Source organism: Schistocerca gregaria, chromosome 1 (assembly GCF_023897955.1).
Source record: "Schistocerca gregaria isolate iqSchGreg1 chromosome 1, iqSchGreg1.2, whole genome shotgun sequence".
NCBI lineage: Eukaryota > Metazoa > Arthropoda > Insecta > Orthoptera > Acrididae > Schistocerca > Schistocerca gregaria.
In genome coordinates this window covers 894,674,887-894,695,165 of record NC_064920.1, presented here as the reverse complement: position 1 = coordinate 894,695,165, position 20,279 = coordinate 894,674,887, and the positions used below count along the sequence as shown (strand labels likewise).

The window sequence follows — 20,279 nt, the reverse complement described above, 5'->3', positions numbered from 1 at the left end:
TGGCACCCAATGGGCGACACTTACCTCTCCCAACACTCCAACTTCTGTCGTTTTATAAGCTGGCAAACATGGGCATGGAGCCATTTGAAGGCCATGAGGTGCTCCAGGGAAAGGGACCACTTATGTCACTGTAGAGCTTGCCGACCTTCGTTAATTGCTTCAGCGACTTCCGGCGACCACCAAGGGACTGCCTTATGTCTCAAGCACCCTAAAGAGCGAGGGATCGTGTTTTATGCAGCAGGCAATTGTTGTCACCTGCTCAACCATCACATCAATGTTACCGTGCAGGAGAGATTCAGCAATGACAGCAGAGGTGATAGTTTCCCAGTCCACCTTGTTTAAAGGCCATCTGGTTAGGCATCAGTGGGCCTAACACTGGGGCAGTGACAGGAAGATGGGAAATGGACACTACCACAGAAGTCGTCATGTGCTCTCCAGTGAATAGATGGGAGAAGTCTTGAGCTGCAAATTGATAAATCAATGGCCGAGTAACTACTATGAGCCACACTGAAATGTGGACCTGATGGTGCCAGAACTTTTGTTGCGGCAGCGTAAGATGTCATATGCACAGGATGCAGGTGTTGAAATTCCCTCTTACCCTCAGTGTAGGTCAGTCGGTCCAAGGTTGTTTATTTTCCTTTCTTTCTGGAGAATCCTGCAGTCTGGCGAGCAAGTCAAATGGTGCTCTCTGCAGTTGACAGATGGTAGGCATGGCACACGGTGTACTGGGATTCGATGGGCATCCACAATCTAGAAATGAAATGCTGGAAGTACAGCTGGCCGAACTTCCAGCACTTAAAGCACCGCATTGGGGGAGGGATATAGGGCTTTACATCACACCAGAAGACCATAACCTTGACCACCTCGGGCAATGTATCACCCTCTAAGGCCAAGATGAAGGTATCAGTGGCAACCTGATTATCCCTCGGACCCCACTGAGAAATCTGGAAGATATGTACACCTTGCTGCTCTAAATTGTTGCGCAACTCATTGTCAGACTACAAAAGTAGGTCCCTGTGAAATATGATACCCTGGACCATATTTAAGCTCATACAGGGGTTACAGAAACATCCACCAGCTTACCAAAAGTGAGTAACACCCGTGACTGGGCAGATTGTGCTGTTTTGATCAAGACTGACCCAGATCTCATTTTGGACAAGCCCTCCACCTACCAAAACTTGTCCTCTGAATGTTCAACAAAAAACCAAGGCTTCGATGTCACTAAGGATTCCCATTAGCTCTCAAACATACAAGGTACTGGGGCAAATAAGGTCCATTGCCCTCTTTAGCCTGATGTTCCTCCCATGGTGTGGCCAGGGAGAGAAACGATTTGGGGTCGTACTTCTGTGCATTGAATTGAGCTTGTGAATGCTTAGATACTGCTGATGTTTCACCACCAGCAAGAGATAATGGATTACACTTCATCGTGTCATCCTTCCTGATGCCACCCACTCTGATCAGGGGGTGCCACTCAGCCGCAGCCAAGGCTACCTGGCAGGATGGTCATTGCCAGGAGTCGCAATGCCCCAGGGGGTTGGGCATCTATCTTTTGGAATATATGGGGAGTTAATGCACTGGCATCAGCACTGAGATCCCTGTGTGGTCATTCGGCTACAACCAATTGGATACATGGCGACCACACCACAACAGACTGGTGGCTACTGTGCTGGATATCAGGTGCAAAGTAGTCCATGGTCATCGTCGATGCAGAAAGTGACACTGCATAGTGCTTGGTGGAAAACACACCCAGGAAGGAGTCCTCACTGGAGAGATGGAGAATGGGTGTGACTGCAATGTGATGAGAAAGTGGACTAAAGATCTCAATGCACGATGGACACAATGCACCATGTAAGGCACCCTTCCCCAGCTTGCCCACTCTTTGGCAAAATTTTGGAGAATGAAGGTCAAATCATGTAGGGGACCATCACATAAGGCCGAAACGTGTGAGACTCATGTCAGTCACCTCTTACAACAGGAATACCTTGGGCCTATTCTAATCACCGGACCTACAGGCGTTATTACATGTCCTCAAAGTTAAATTCTAACATTTTTTATAAAACTTTGAAATTGTCATTCTGTTTCTAAGGTCAGTAAACATTTGATATACATGGTCAGGGATTAGTCAATTCATTCTTTAAATCTATTTTTAAATTCTCTTCTCTAGTATTTAAGGCATCAAATTCAATCTTAAGAGCACCCATGCCTTCACGTAGATTACTAAATTCTATGCTTTGTGAGTCAACTTTAGCATTTAGCAAACCTAGATTTGTCACTTGATTATTTATAGTTTCACTCTGGGTATTTAATTGTGAGTAATGATTTTAATTTAAGACTAAGCATTTAAAGTCTCACTCCAGTTATTTAATTGATAACTGAGAATTGAGAACTTAGAGTTGCACTAAGCTTTGATTAATTTTACCAACTCAGCCCAGTCAGGTGTTTCTTTACTAACTCTTATGGTTTCTGCGTCTGCGTCCACACCATGTGTGTGAGCTGTTCACTCCCCACTTAGATCATCTTGGTTTAAGTGTTTTACACATTTTTTCTTAGACAAATGTGTTAATCATCTTTGCTGTTCTATAACTGAATTTTCCATGTCTTCACTATTTTTCCATTCAAATTTTGCTTCACTGGATACTTTAACATATTCCAATGTCTCAGAATAAACCCCCTTGCGTGGTTGGTAGGGCAACACATAACTGCTTTCTAGGTTTTTGTCTTAAAATTCCCATTTCTCAGGTCCTTTCACACAGGTTACCACGTTTTAATATTTTTGACGGCAATTTAAAGTGAGAAGTAGATGAACAAACTTCCCACCTCTGTTATAAGAGGTGTCTTACTCGTGATTCACAGCCAATCATTGCTGGCTAGCTGGCTGCTGGAAAACTCTTGACTTCGCCTCTGTATAATTATGTTAGGTACAGGAATATTTAAGCATCTCTCTACTTGTGAAATAAGTAGATACATGAACTTTACTTTTCATTAACCAATGGTGTGTTTGAACTCCATACAGAAGAAAATTCTCACTTTCCACATACATATACAACTCCCAGTAATTCACTCGCTCCGTCCAACATCAGAAATTTAATCACGTTTATAAAAGAGTTGGCTTAATAACCATGACTACTTCACAGTCTACATATCGTGGTCTTGCGGTAGCATTCTCGCTTCCCGCTTACAGGGTCCTGGGTTCGATTCCCGGCGGGGTCAGGGATTGTCCCTGCCTCGAGATGCCTGTCTTCATCATCATTTATTCCTATTATGGTTGGAGGAAGGCAATGGCAAACCACCTCTGCTAGGACCTTACCTAGTCAGCAGTGCTGGTCTCCCACATCTTCCTCTATGCTCCTCGGAGTTTGGGACCTTGTCTACTTCACATGACTCTTAAAAAAGGTCTTGCCTCCACCAAGGCTGTATTAAGAGTTTACAAGATTACTTTTTCAACTGTTCTTGTTTCAAATAACAGTAGTCAATGACAATAGGCACAGAGCTGCATAAAAACTCCATGGTTCTTCTAAAACATCTGTGGATTGCCCAACTAGTAATTGTTGGTGCCATTTGACCACCACATCTACTTTCTTCTCGCAACTGACTTTAAACCTGCACACACACAAATGTGTGATGCTTAGTAGGTAGTATTTTACCATCCCACACTCTTAACTAGAGTATCGTGTATTCGAGATGGTAAAAGGCTGAGTGGTTCTAGAATTTACACAGAAATTCTCGAATCGCTACAAGCTCTCCTTAATGTAGATAAAAGTAAGAATTCATAGCAAAGAGAAAGAATCTAATAGTATCCGATTAGAAAATTAGTAATCAACATTTTCAGCATTTCAACTCGTGCAAATATTTAGGCTCAACTACTTGAAAAGAAATAATATGAAATTGGATTGTCAGACGAGTATTCTAAGAAAATCTAAAGCACCTGTAAAGGCTTTTGCATACAAGGCTAGTATTGTTCCAGTGTCTGAATTCATTTGGTGACTTCATAAGAACTTCAGATACACCCATCTAGGATCAAAACAGGTCAGTTTAGCCCATATTGAAGGGTACCATGGATTATCCAACCACAATATTATTGCACTTAGCATCCCATGGCCATTATTGAAAATATACAGTGACATTACAGTAAATGAGTACAATGGTTACTAAGGAAAACTCATCACACAATGATTTCAAGACAGTTGTCCATTTACTATCAGATTGTTTCAGTGTGCCCCTGTGAAACATCATGATAAAAACTCATAATAAACCAACTAAAGCATCCTCACTCTCAGGTGAAACAGTATTGTGGTTGGTTGATACTTTGGGAACTCCAACGGAAATTCTTGTATTGAAGTATTAGGTCTCAGAAAAAACTTTCAGATAAATTTAGAGAAGCTGTACTTCAAGAATGATCATTTTGTTGTCACTGACATATGTATCACAGATAATATTAAGAGACTGACAAAATATATGAAAATGAAAAAGGAAGGAAATTGATAATACTGGTGCAAACACACTTAAAATTCTTGGAATCTCTAAATACATTCTCCCAAGTTAATTTCACATTGTCGTACTCTGAATCCCATGCCATTTTCCTTCATGTTGGGCTCCCATCCTTTCCATGTCAAACATTCCCTCCCAAACAGCATTGTCATTCAAGGCACACACATTTCTTCAGATCCAGACACTTTAGAACAATATCCTACCATTCTTACCTCAGCCTTCACTGGATGTAATCACACCACCAACCTAATTCAAAAGGTGGTTTCCCAGGCCATCACATCCATTCTTTGTACTGCTGAATCTTCTGAAAAACAACTTAGGGGGAACGCATCTTGTTACTCAGTATTATCCTCGACTTTAATGTAGTAATCCACTACTTCAATAAGGCCATAATTTCTTAAAATCTTTTCTGCCCTAAATTTTAGCCACCACATGTAGGTCAGCTTTTTGTTTACCTCACAATCTCTTCAATATCCTTGTCAGATCCTATGCTGCTCCTGCAGTCATCTCCCTACCCTCAGGCTCCTACCCCTGCGACTTTTCCCAATGTAAGACTTGCCCCTATCCACACTCCTACCACCACCTATACCAACCTTTTAACTGGCAAAAGGTGTACTATCAAAGGTAGAGCCACCTGTGGAATGACATGTCCTATACAACACTATTCCACCTTTTACATCAGCATGACGAACACACAACACTATTTCATCTTTTACACCAGCATGATGAACTCCAATTTATCAATTAGGATGAGTGGGCTGTGTAGAGGATGTATACTGGCAATATGAAGTATCTTATTGCATTGTATGCTCTACAACATGCAGTCATGTTCTATAACACATGCCAACTAGATTCTTCCCCCAGACACCAGTTTCAGAACTCTGCAAGTGAGAACTGGCATTACAAAGTTCTGTCATTTCTCACCACCCAACTGGTCTTAATTTCTTTGGTCTCAGTATTTCTTCATAGGAGCTGCTCCTTTCTTCACACCCTTTTAGTTTCCTGTATCATTTTCTGTCTATCTATTTCCCCCTTTCCCCCACCCACCTCAACCAAATGCAATGCACTTAGATTCCTACCCAAGGTTTAATAAGAGTGGAAAGATGTCTTATTATACTACCTTCTACCTTTAAGTTCTCAGGTTTTCAAATCTTGTCCAGTGCAGTCCCCAGCAATCAGTCTTCCCTTCTCATTCCACTTAAGTTCTGGTCAACTTTTCTGAACTCTACCTCATTTCCTAAATCTCTCCAGCCACTTTCCTCCACACCTCTTCCTTCTTCAATCATCCTGAATTTAAAAAGCTTTATATATGTTATACTGCCATTGCTTGATGAGTAGATTTATCTATCCAGTTTCACTACTTGGTAAGCTGGGAAGCACTTGTCATTGAACCACCATACATAATTCTTCCCAAACCCTTCTGTGTTTTAATAAGATTTCAATATTATTTTTACTTTTAATCTGATTGGATTTTACTAGCAAGACCATTTCTGTAAACCATCAGATGCTGTAACAACTATTTTCCTTCTGCTAAGTATACACTACTTACTGGCTAACAGTTACATTAGGTCAGCACTTAGTGAAAAATGTATCATACCAACACATTTAAGCTTCCTGCTATGATAAAGTTATTACCTCTCACACAGCTGAAATCCAGCTGTTTTGCATAGGACTTTACACAATGGTTGGATATTCCTGTTTGCTGTACTGAAGAAACACACCGGATATTCCACTCCTGAAGATATCAGTTGTGGAACAATATGTGCAGTGTTATCAGCATCATGTAAACTTTTAAGTACAGATGATACCTGTAAAATATTTCAGTCTATAACAACCATCACACCACCAAAAATTAGAAGTGATACACTCAGATTCTTCCTGTAGCTTAAAATACGTTAACTTTAGTGTTCATATAAAGGCAGAAAGAAAAAAATTTCCATTAAATTTTCACTACTTTCAAACAATTAAGCTAATGCTAATTTGTAAGTGCAGCAAGCAGTTGCTGAACAAAGATTGTGTTATGAAATAATAATCTAGGCAAAATGACAAGGTATATTCATGACACAAAATTTCAAAACCTGTGGAAAATTAACACCTTGTGGCAGTCCAGTACATATTTCATTAAAGTAAAAACCAGCAATGAACTTTCAGTATCATCCTACAACACTACATTAATGGAGAGTCTACTTTCATTTGTTGTATCAGTGTTTAAAAATTTAATTTTTAACTTTGGAATCTTTTTATGCCCTAAGCTTACAGTACTAATTATTTGTGGTGAGAGTTAAAAACATGTTGCAGGTGCCTGTTCACAGGAGTACAACCACTAATACTGATTCTCAGTATTTATTTCTTAATGAAACCTGTGATAGGAAAAGTAACCATTACTCATGACCAAATACCATTTCAGTGTTAACCAACTTGTATTCTGAAAACATCTGTAATGAGAAACCAAATTTGCACTTTTCTCACTTAATATCCTGAAACACTCAGATTAAAGTTACAGTACAGAAGCAATATTTATTATTTTATTTCTTTTTTTATTTATGTATTTGCTTTTGAGCATTTACTAGCAGCACTGCCAAACAATTTTAAAAACAGCTTTTTATTTAGGTGGGGTGTTAGAAAAATATTGTTACATATTGTAAGACATGCTATATACTAATATAACTGGATAGATAAAATCTACTCACGAAATGGCAGCAGGAGAAACACACAAAGATTACAGAAATGAGTAAGCTTTCAGGGCTCCTCCTGACAGAAGGGTTGAAGGAGAAAATAAGGATGTAGGAGAAGGTCTAGCAAGGTTCAGGAAACAGTTACAAGAAAGTTGCCCACAACACCAAATCAGGGAGATTTATAGAACAGGATGAGAAGTAAAGACTGCTTGTTGGGGACTGAGATGGACAAGGTGTCACTGCTATTGCCTGGACAGATTTATACAGATGGTTGCTAGGTCATGTTCATTCTGACCTGTGTATGTACAACACTAGACAAAGAAAATTTCATGCTTCCAACAAATCACTTAAAACTCCACCAGCAGGCACCCAAGTGCATGGTAATGAAATTCTACAGTAAACTTTATGGTAAAGATGTACTGAGCATGGGGATAAGATGCTTGAAGTGAAAATTACATGCTCGCCTGGTGGAAAAATGCTGCTACTGAGTTGACTTCATCAATGATCATTTAAACAGTGTCACTATTTAATATCAGTGTTGTGTATGATATTGTTTGTACCAAATACTGCTTGAAAAAGAATATATAGGTACTAAGTAAAGGTATATCTTGAGAAAAACAACTTATGTTATTGTGTTCAGCATAAACCTGTACTGGTGGAAATTACTGTAGGGAAATTATGTAACAATTATGTATCATAACCCAAAACTTGACATGTCTCCTGTACAATATGATCTGTAATATATTTTATGATATGAATAAAAATGCAAATACTTTCCTGTCTGGGCATGCCTTGATCAGGCTTTCAGGTTGGTAAGGATAACGTTTTTTCATTCATTTTACTCATGATAAAAATTTGTACAACACAGTGAACACCACATAGTAACAAAACTTGTACGTTGCTATGAGTATCGTTATCAAATGTCACTTTCTTACGTTTTACTGTTTGTCTTAGTTGCATACTGAATTTTGCATCTCGAATCATAAGAAGTTGTGTAAGTACTATAAAAAGTTAAAAGTTGACAGTGGTCTAATGTTTGAGACATTGTTCATTTTGGGCTTAACAGAGGTTGTTAGTGAGAGTAACTCAAAACCTTGTTATCCTATTTGATGTAACTGTCATCTGTCAGATTACTTCAGAAAAAATTGCTTTTTTTAAGAAAGATTGTTTTGGTGTGAATATTTTTCCATATTCAGGAAGTCTGAATAATTGATATATTTATTGAACTGTGACCATTTAACATTTGTGCTACGTTTGCATTCAGCAGGCAAGGTTCAGACTTCTGGTGTAAGAGTCTTACATTTTCAAATTCAAATGGGTGATTGTCAACAACTTTTGCTTTATCATCTGCACATTGTGCATTGTGTGTAACATTGTTACTGTTGATGACTTACACCTTTAAGCTATTAAGGAAGTAATGGCGAAGTCTTAACAAGACATCTCCTTGACTGAAGGACATTGAGAACACATTTTTCATGTGATGGCACATAGTGGATTATGGGCTACAAACTACTATGTGTGTGCGTGTGTGTGCGCCATCACGTGCAAAATATCTGTTCTGAATGCCCTTCACTTAAGGAGATGTCTTGTTAGGACTTTGCCATTACTTTCTTAATAGCTTAAAGGCGTAAGTCATCAGCAGTAACAATGTTACACATACTGCACAATGTGCAGATAAAGCAAATGTTGTTGATAATCACCCATTTGAACTTTAAAATTTAAGACTCTTACACCAGAAGTCTGAACCTTGCCTGCTGAATGCAAACGTAGCACAAATGTTGAATGGTCACAGTTCATTAAGTATATCAATTATTCAGACTTCCTGAATATGGAAAACTATTCACACCAAAACAATCTTTCTTGAAAAAGCAATTTTTTCTGAATCTGACATGACAGTTACATCAAATAGGATAACAAGGTTTTGAGTTACTCTCACTAACAACCTCTGTTAAGCCCAAAATGAACAATGTCTCAAACATTAGACCACTGTCAACTTTTAACTTTTTATAGTACTTACACAACTACTTATGGTTCGAAATGCAAAATTCAGTATGCAACCAAGACAAACAGTAGAACGTAAGAAAGTGACATTTGATAACTACACTCATAGCAACGTACAAGTTTTGTTACTATGTGGTGTTCACTGTGTTGTACAAATTTTTATCATGAGTAAAATCAATGAAAAAATATCCTTACCAACCTGAAAGCAGTTATGTGCTCAACGTGTGTCAGACTGATCAAGGCATGACCAGACAGGAAAGTATTTGCATTTTTATTCATCTCAAAATATATTACAGATCATATTGTACAGGAGACATGTCAATTTTTGGGTTATGACACATAATTGTTACATAATTTCCCTACAGTAATTTTCACCAGTACAGGTTCATGCTGACCACCACAATATAAGTTGTTTTTCTCAAGCACTTAGTACTTTTTTCCCAAGTATTATTTGGCATACACAGTATTATACATAACACTTATTAAATAGTGACTGTTCAAATGATCATTAACAAATTCCTCAACTTAATAGCAGCATTTTTTCACCAGGCGAGCATGTAGTTTTCACGTCAAGGAACTTATCTCCATGCTCATTACGTCTTTAACATAAAGTTTGTTGTAGAATTTCATTCCCATGCACTTTGTCTGCTAGTGGAATTTTAAGTGATTTTTTTGGAAGCATGAAATTTTGTTATATGTAGTGTTGTACATACACAGGTCAGAACGAACATGACTGAGCTACCATTGATGTAAACCCGTCCAGGCAATAGCAGCAACACCTGGTGAGGAATGACTGCTAGTCACACACACACATGGTACATGTAGCATCAGTGAAAATGCTGTGTGTGTAGAATGGCAAAGGCACACGATTGAGTTTGACTGTGTATATTATGATGGTCTGGCACAAGCATTTCTGAAATGGCACAGGTTTTTCAAAAGTTTGACGAATGCTGTTTGTTTTGTTTTGCTTTAGGGCACAAAAAACAACTGGGGTCAGACACACTCAAGTCAAAACTATAGAAAATGAGTTAAAAATGACTACATATCAGTCAAAAATTGATGTAAGAGAAGACAGCTGCACATGGAGAAAGGGTTAAAAAGACACCCTACAGAAATGGAGACCCAAAACTAAAAATAAAATGGCCTTTATCATATTGCTTTGGTGAATAAAAAGTAAAACGAGATAGAGAGCCCTCATGTCATTTGCTAAAATGGCCAATAACTCTGATGGCGAACCCAAGTGGGAACGTAAAAGGCTGTGTCACCAAATGTACTCCGTGGCCTGATACAGGGTGAAGAGCTCGGCTGTAAATACTCAGCAGTGTGCTGGAAGCCGATATCGAATGACACAGGTACCAATGACGAAAGCACACCCAACCACATGGGCAGTCAGAGCCATATTGTACAAAAAAGTACTATCACAAAGTTCCATGCAAAGGTCATGAAACAGAAGACGATAGAGTGATGCTGGAGTAGTGTCCTTAGTAAGCGAATCAAGGCCAAAGTTAATATGTACCACTTCACGATGCAGGTAGTGTGAAGTTAAGCTGATGGAACAAGTGCCTAAAGTGGACTCAAGGAGGTAACAAAAGAGGGACCCTCTATACTGGCGATCTAAGGAGGCATATGAAGGGAAGCCACACATGGCAGACAAACTGTATGCATACGTGCTAAGGACGAAGTCACGGCAGTAGGACAGTGGTAATTCAGCAGCTTCAGCACACAGACTGTCAAACGGGCTAGTGTAAAAGCCACCAGTGGCCAAACAGATACCACAGTTGTGGATAGTGGTGAGACAGCATAAGGGAGGGACATGCAGATGCATAAACAAAGCACCCATAGATGAGTTTCGAACACACAAGGGAGCAGTGTGAAGGGATGAGGGTGGTTCGATCAGCACCCCAGGAAGTACCACTGAGGACACGTAGGACATTGAAGGATCTGGTACAGTGGGCAGCCAGGCAAGAGACATAGGATGATCAAGAGTTCTCTATCGAGCCTGACACCCAGGAAATTCGTAGTCTCAACAACTGGAAGGGAAACAGGCCCAAGATGTAAAGATGGTGGTTGGTTGGTTAAAGGGTGAGAGGGGCCAAACTGTTAGGTCATTGGCCCCTCATTCCGATTAAAATAATTCCACAAGGGTGAGAATGAAATAGTCGAGACATACAAAACACAGCTGGAAGAAAAGAGCAAACCACAATAATGACAAAATGGCAACAACGCACCCTAAAAGCACTAGGGTGGAGGACACGGGGCAAAGGACATGTACTTAAACTTTGATCAAATGATAAAACCCACCCTCACGAATAAAACTTAAAATTAAAATTAAAGCTGCTGTTGAGCGATTGTCGCCCAACACCAAAGGTAAGGTGCTGGGAAAGTTAGAAGTCCGCTGCAGAGTGGCTAAAAGTGCGCAGTCTAGCAAGAGGTGGACAACCGTCATTTGTGAGCTACAGCAACACCGAAGTAGGTCCTCACGAAGGAGTAGGTAACCATGTGTTAGCCATGTATGGCCAATGCAGAGCTGGCAGGGGACAACAGATTTCCTGTGAGAGGACCACATGGAAGACTTCCACACATTTGCAGTCTTGTTAATGACATGCAGTTTGTTGTGCATACCATTATACCATTCCATCTCCCAAAGCTGAGAAACTCTGCAGCATAAGACAAAGCTCAAGTCAGTTTCGGAGATGCCCATTTCCAGAAGCGGTTTCAACATAGCCTGTTGGCAAGTTCATTGCCTGGGATTCCGACGTGTCCTGGGGTCCACACAAACACCACTGAATGACAGGACCATTCATGGGCGTAGATGGACTCCTGACTGGACGCTACCAAAGGATGGCGAGGGCAGCATTGGTCGATAGCTTGTAAGCTGCAGAAGGAGTCAGTGCACAGGAGAAATCACTCGCCAGGGCATGACCAGATGTGCTCAAGAGCCCAAGATATGGCTTCCAGCTCTGCAGTGAAAACACTGCAACCATCTGGCATGGAATGATGTTCAATACATCCTCCATGAACATACGCAAGGCCTACGTGACTATCAGCCATTGAGCTGTCTGTGTGAACCACTTCATGGCCCCAGTACATATCTAGGATCGAGTGGAAGTGATAGAGTACCACATGGTTAACAGACTCCTTAGGGTCATACAAAAGGTCCGGAAGAATCTGCAGCCTAGGTGCAGGGGTGATAGTGGTAAATACTCCAATTCAGGCAGAAGAGACCAGTGCAAGTGGTGCACTGGGTCGACTAAACACTGAGGGTGCCACCAAACCGTAAACCAGACTCCAATAGTCAAGGGGGGATTGAACACGGTCCCTATGCTGCTGCGTAGAGCAATCTGTACCCCAATTGGTGTTGTTCAGGCAATGGAAGGCATTGAGGTACTGCCAGCACTTCCGTTTATGCTTACGAACGTGAGGTAGCCAAATCAATAAGGCGTCGAAGACCAGTCCTAAGAATCGATATGTTTCCACCACAGTGAGTGGATCGTCGTTAAGTTAAAGTTCCGGTTCTGGATGAACAGCATGACACGGACAGAAATGCATGACACACGACTTCGCGGCTGAAAACTGGAAGCCGTAGGCTAAAGCACATGACTGTACTTTGTGAATGGCTCCCTGTAGGCGCTGCTCGGCAAGACCAGCACTGGAGGAGCAGTACGAAATGCAGGAGTCATCTGCATACAGAGAAGAGACAGACAGTCCTGCAGCTGCTGTTGCAGCATCGTTAATAGCCACTAAAGAGAGAGACACTATACGGAGCCCTGCGGAACGCCATTCTCCTGAATACGAGGGGAACTATAGTAGGCACCAACATAGACATGGAAAGCACAGAGCGACAGGAAGTTTTGAATAAAAATTGGGAGCGGGCCCCCAGAGATCCTAGTCTCACGATTTGGCATGGATATGACGCCAGGTCATGGCCTATGCTTTACGCAAGTCAAAAAGATGTCAACCAGATGTCTGGAAAATGATGTTCGGATCACCGACTCGAGGTACACAAGATTATCAGCGGTACAGCGACCCAGGCGGAAGCTGCCCCAACATGGAGCCAGGAGGTCACGTGACTCCAGGACTGAACCCAACTGTCGACACACCATACATCAAAGCAGCTTACAAAGAAAGTTGGTGAGGCTGATGGGGCCAGTAGCTATCCACATCAAGCAGGTTTTGACCGAGTTTAAGCACTGGAATAATAGTGCTATCCCGCCATTGCGATGGAAAGACGCCATCGTACCAGACAGTGGAAGATCTTGAGATGTTTCTTTTAGTCAGATGAGAGATGTTTAATCATCTGACTGTGGATCCGGTGTGGCCCAGGAGCTGTGTTGGGGCAATGTGCAAGACGTCACGGAGCTCCCACTCTGTAAATGGGGCATTATAGGGTTCACTGTGGTGTGTAGTGAACGAGAGAACTTTGCTTTCCATCCTCCATTTGAGGGTGCGAAAAGCTGGGGGCATTTCTCCGACGCAGAGGGTCGAGCATAGTGCTCAGCTTGCAGGGATTGGCCATCACGTTTGCGACGGTAGATAACACGCCACTTATGTTAATGCCAGGGACATCTGTTGGGTTCTGGTACCCAAAAAGACATCTTATCTTTGTCCAGACTTGGAAATGTGACGTATGGTACCCAATGGTCAACACTCTTCTTACCATCGTTTTATAAGCTGGCGAACGTGGGCACAGAGCCACTTAAAGGCTATTAGGAACTCTAAGGAAGGGTGCTGCTTATGTCGCTGTAGAGCACGTCAACGCTCTTTAATTGCCTTAGCTACTTCCAGCACCGGGGGCACCCTAAAAGAAGAGAGACCGCGTTTTCCGCCGCAGAAACGATCGTTGTAGTGACCAGCTCAACAACAACATCGATGGTACCATGTGGGGGAGATTCAGCAGTGACAGCAGGTGTGAAGGCTTCCCGGTCCGCCTTGTTTAAAGCCCATCTGGACAAGTGTGGACGGGCATGACGCTTCGGGAGTGACAGGAAAATAGTACACCGGTAATCATATGTAGATGGGAGAAGACCGGACTGCAAACAGAGACATCAGTGGCCGAATATGTGCCATGTGCAACACTGAAATGTGTGGGGGCACCTGTATTTAATCAGCAGAGGTCGAGTTGTGATAGTACATTTTCGACCTCCCTCCCTCCCTCCCTCCCTCCCTCCCTCCCTCAGTAAGCATGGCGCCACCCTACAAGAGATTGTGTGTGTTAAAATCTCCCAAAAGTAGGAAAGGTTTAAGGAGTAGATCAATCTCAGCAGCCAATACATTCAAGGGTACTGCATCATCTAGGGGAAGATATACATTGCACACTTATTTCCTGGGTCGCCCTTATCCTGACAGCTACACTTTCAGGAGGGGTTTGAAGGTTCAATGGTTCACTACAGATTGAGTTCAGGACGTAGACGCAAACTCCACCTGACACTATTATAGTCGCTATTGTTCCTGTAAGATTCCTTATAGCCATGGAGGGCAGGTGTCCACATTGCCAGGAACAAGATTTCCTGGAGGGCAAAACAGAAAGCAGGTATAAAGCTCAACAGTTGCCTTAGCTCAGCTGAGTGTTGGGAAAAAACACTGCAATTCCACTGGAGGATTACGTGATCATGAGACAGGGAAGACATGAAACATGAGGCAGTCTGCACCTCAGGGTCACTCACTGCCACAAGATGAGTGCCTGTGCGATCAACACCCATTGTGTGACCAGCGAGATCTAGGTCCTCAGTGGACATCAGAATCTCCACCTCAGACACAGAGCTTGTAGGTAGTGGTGGTGTGGGTGCCACTGCATTGCCTTCGTTCTTGGGGTCTTTAGGTTTCTCTCGCTGCTCCTTAGGTCTGCCGCCTGGGAAGGCTTTACTGATTCAGTCTTAGGGACTGAGGAGGAACATGAAGCCCTACAACCAGCTACCTGCAGTTGCTTCAGCCACTGGTGGGTGTCAGCTTTGCAACTGCTAGGAACTTGGGAAGGGAGTGACAAGAGATCCCTTCCTGCTCAGAGGAGTCAAGACTTACTCTTCTCCAGCTGAGAAGTAGGGACTGACGTCCCACATGGTTGGGGGGTGTTGGTCTTTAAATAGGTTGTGCAGGAGCATTAGGGAGGGAAGTGCCCCACCATCAAGGGGGCAGGTGGAGTCTGACAGATCCGAGAGCCAACTGTATGCAGCAGTATGGAAGATGATAGAACCGTTGTTGTAACAGTGGCGTTGGGTGATGATATAAGCACATGATGTAGCCAGTGATTTTCTTTTAGTCTCAGTGCAGTTCAGTTGGTCCAGGGTCTTTTATTCCATCATTTTTTTCCTTTGTGGGAAACCTTGCAGTCTGACGAGGAAGGCGAATGGTGCTCACTGCAGTTGACAGATGGGAGGCGGGACATGGAGTATTGGGATATGAAGGACATCCACAATCCCAACAGGTGACACTGGAAGTACTGCAGGAAGATATGGCTGAACTTCCAGCACTTAAAGGCCCACATTTGGGGAGGGATATATTGCTTGACATCACAGCATTAGACCATCACCTTTACCTTCTTGAGTAATGTGTCACCATTTAAGACGAAGATGAAGGCACCAGTGGCAACTTGATTATCCCTCGGACCCCAGAGGACGTGCTGGATGAAATGGAAACCTTGCCACTCTAAACCGACGTGCAACTCATCGTCAGACTGCAAAAGAAGGTCCCTGTGAAATATGATACCCAGGACCATATTTAAGCTCTTATGGGGTGTGATGGAAACAGAAGCATCCCAGCTTGTCACAGGCGAGTAGTGTGTGACTGGGCAGAGGATGCTGTTTTGATCAAGACCCTGCCTGCATTTTAGACAAGCTCTCCACTTCCCCAAACTTGTTTAAATGCTCCACAAAAAATTGAGGTTTCATTGACAAAGATTCCCCATCAACTCTCACACATACAAGATACCTGGATGAATAACCTTCGCTGTCATCCTTAGCCTGGCGTTCCTCTGATGGTATAGCCAGGAAGGGAGGGCGATTTGGGGGCCATATTTCTTAACACTGAAGTTAGACCTTGACCACTTAAAGACTGCTGATGTTTATCACCAGAAAGTGATGTGGTACACTTCATTGTGCATCACCCACCCTGATGCCACCTACTCCGACCAGGGGCTCTCTCCATGGATGCCACCCAGCCACAGCAAAGGTCACCTGGCACGATGGACATTGCCTGGAGTCCCATTGTCCCAAGGTGATGGGCATTACCCCTTGGCATACGTAGGGAGTTAACAGCGCAGGCATCAGCAGAGCGATCCCTGTGTGGTCAGGGGGCTACAACCAACAGGGTACATGGTGGCCCCACCACAACAGACCGGTTACCATGATGGATATAAGGTCAGTCCATTATTGTCGACAGCACAGAAAGCAATGCTGCACAGAGGATGGAGGAGAACTCACAGGAGAGTTACCTCGCCCAACAGCTGAAGAATGAGCTGAAGTGCAGATCCACGTTGAGGGACGCGAGAGGTCTAGTGCATGATGGACACTATGAACCACACAAGGTGCCTTTCTCAAACTGGCTCGCTCTTTGGGAAAATTTCGAAAAATGTAGGTCAAACCCTACAGGGGACCATCACAAAGGCCGAAACGTGCGAGACTCCTTTTAGTCGCCTATTACGACAGACAGGAATACCTCAGGCCTAATCTAATCCTCATACCCACAAGGGGGAAAGATTGTGGGAGAAATCACTTGCGTCATCAGAAATTGACACAGACGTTTTTTTCAGTGGAAAAAACTAAAACTATAGTCGATGCTCCAGGAGTATAGACGATCAAGACATCGCTGAAGACGCTGCTCAGTGAGAAAAGCCATTGGAGAACTGTAATAGATAGCAAAATAGTCAACAAAAAGGGAGCCAGAGAGGCCCAGAGACAGACAGGCCATTATAGGGTTAATGGCGATAGCGAAGACGACACTCAGGATGGCACCCTGAGACACCATTTTCCTGGATAAAGGCGTCTGTCAAGGCAGAACCCACACACACCTTGAGAACGGTCTTAAAAATTCCCGAAAGAAACAGGGAAGGTGGCCATGGAAGTCCCACGTGTAAAAAGTATGGAAGATACCAGTTCTCCAGCAGGTGCCTTAGGCCTTCTACAAATCGGGAAACACTGTCAAAGTCTTGGATTTTCGCAGAAAACCATGACATGGGTGGACAAAGTAACAGGATGGTCAAATGGAGAACACAGCACTCCAAATCCACACTGTGTATTCGTCAATAAATTTCAAGACTAGCCACCATATCAGCTGGGCATGAATCATACGTCTCATCACCTTGCAAACGCAGCTGCTGAGAGAGATGGGGTGGTAGCTAGAAAGAAGGTTCTTGTCCTTACCAGGCTTAAGTACATGGGTATGATGGTGGCTTCACACCAACGCCCAGGAAATGTGCCCTCTGCCCAGATGCAGTTATATGTGTTAAGCAGAAAGTGCTTGCACGCAAGAGAAAGGTGCTGCAACATCTGAATGTGGACAGTGTCTGGCCCTAGGGTGGACGATCGGAATGAACTGAGAGCAAGATCTACTTCCTTTGTAGTAAAGGCGGCGTTTTAGCACTCACGATTCGGAGAAGAGTAGGGTATCACCAGAGCCACCTCCACTCGTTTCCGATAGAGGAAGCCAGGGTGATAGTGGGAAGAGCTCGAAATGTCCGCAAAATGGCGGCCCAAGGTGTTTGATATAGCAATAGGGCCCCACAATGACGTCTGCTACTGTGAGACCAGAAATTGAGGATTGGATCTTGGTCCCACAGAGCCTTCGGAGGTTGGCCCACACGGCAGAGGAAGGGGTGGAACTGTTTAAAGAACTAGTGAATGAAATCCAGCTAGCTCTTTTGCTACCCTGAAGAACTCTGACACTGAACGCAACTTTTTCTAATAAATGCAGAACCTAAAACGCCAAAGTGGAGGAACGAGGAGAAAGGAGACAAGCAAAGGAAAAAGGGGAACAGAAAACTGTGGTGTTTTATGTCAGCGACAAACAATGCATAAAATTCCCAACACCACCCCAGACATGTTTCCCAAGGAAGGGGAAAAAGAATAGGAAAAAAGAAGAGACATCCAGCATGCTGCAAAGGCTGGGGCCCCATGGTGGACAAGCATGAACCCACCTAAGATCGTCGAGCAGCGGAGAAGGGGGAGAGGAGGGGGAGAGGAGGGGGAGAGGAGGGGGAGAGGAGGGTGAAGGGCGGTAACTATTTTATTAACTCAAAAATTTAGTTATACACAGTGGACAAACTCAAAAATAGTCGCCAAAACTGTTGGCACATTTATCTCATTACGACACTAGCCAGTTGATTCCATGCCTGAAGCTAGTAGGCTACTGTGGGATCCAGGCCTACACCCATTCACACATTTCGTCGTCCGTTGCGAATCTGTCCTCTAATAGCTTGTTTTAGAGGTCCAAACACATGAAAGTCACACGGTTAAAGGTTGGGACTGTACGGTGGATGTTCCAGCGTTTCCCTCCGAAACTGCTGCAATGTCTTCTTAACCGCACTGGCCGTGTGTGCGGGCAGTATCATGCAGGAGGATAACACCACTGGACAACACTCAGACTGTACTCACGGAACACAGCCTTCCTCCGTCGATATATTTCACGGCCTCCAACTCCCTCCGCCGCCAAAAATCTGATCACTCCTCTTCGTTCCTGCTTACTCTCCTGGATGTTCGGTAGTGGACGATAACTTGTGTGACCACCTTCTCTTCGGCGTGAAACCACACTGGCGCTATGTAACATCAAACTGTGTGCACGCGTCAATCTCTCTACCAATAGATGGCGCCACCTTACTTGTAGTTACGTGGCGCAACATGACGTGTAAGGCAAAGTAGACGCACTGGCCAGGTTTCATTTGAATAAACCTCATTATGCCTTTTTCTCATAACATACTTTAATTATAAATTATTTTCCCATAATTTTATTGTTTTATGCGCTGTTGACTAAGTTCACTTTCATAAATATTGGAACATACGGAAAATAGTGACTCCTCTATTCCTGAGCAATACATTTTACATGAAAAACTGATGACTTAGTTGTGATGGCAGATTTTATTGAAAGTTTGCAAAGTAATATTTCAGAGCTAGATCAGAAATGTAAGGACTGTGGTATGAAGATTAGCATCTCCAAAACGAAAGCAATGTCAATGGGAAAGAAATATATAAACGGATTGAGTGCCAAAGGAACAAAGAACACGTGGACGGTTCCAAGTACTTAGGATTCTCACAGGATGGCAACATAGTGAAAGAACTGGAAGCGAGGTGTAGCAAAGCTAATGCAGTGAGCGCTCAGCTACGAGTTACTCTTCTGCAAGAAGTAAGTCAGTACCAAGACTAAGTTATCTGTGCACCATTCAATCTTTCGACCAAATTTGTTGTATGGGAGTGAAAGTTGGGTGGCTTCAGGTTACCTTATCAATAAGGTTGAGGTTACGGATATGAAAGTAGCTAGGATGATTGCAGGTACTAGTAGATGGGAACAATGGCAGGAGGGTGTCCACAATGAGGAAATCAAAGAAAAACTGTAGCAGGCAGGGCGAATAGGCTTAGATGGTGAGGTCATGTTACACACATGGTAGAAGCAAGGTTACCCAAGAGACTCATGGTAGAAGCAAGGTTACCCAAGAGACTCATGGTAGAAGCAAGGTTACCCAAGAGACTCATGGTAGAAGCAAGGTTACCCAAGAGACTCATGGTAGAAGCAAGGTTACCCAAGAGACTCATGGTAGAAGCAGTAGAGGGTAGGAGGAGTCGGGGTAGACCAAGGAGAAGATACCTGGATTCGGTTAAGAATGATTTTGAAGTAATAGGCTTAGCATCAGAAGAGGCACCAATGTTAGCACTGAATAGGGGATCATGAGGAATTTTATAAGGGGGACTATGCTCCAGACTGAACGCTGAAAGACAATCAGTCAAATGATAAAAATGTACAAATATGGGAGAAAAGTCTCATATCAAACAATGAAGTCCGATGCGTGCGTCTTTGAGACGAGGCATTTTGTATGTGTTTATTCGTGTGTATAATGTTTCTAACAATATTTGTTATTCACGACTAATTAATAATGTCTATCTGTATTCGTCCATCATTCGCATAAGTTTCTAA

General features: G+C 43.0%; 1 protein-coding gene across 1 annotated transcript in view; it reads right to left on the bottom strand.

Moving 5' to 3' along the window:
* Positions 1-20,279, bottom strand: part of LOC126274010 (uncharacterized) — a 163,131-nt gene that overhangs the window by 123,920 nt on the left and 18,932 nt on the right. Inside the window, exon 2 of the mRNA XM_049977074.1 lies at positions 6,124-6,296. Within this exon, the coding sequence (XP_049833031.1) occupies positions 6,124-6,296 (173 nt within the window). The remainder of the gene's footprint in view (positions 1-6,123; positions 6,297-20,279) is intronic.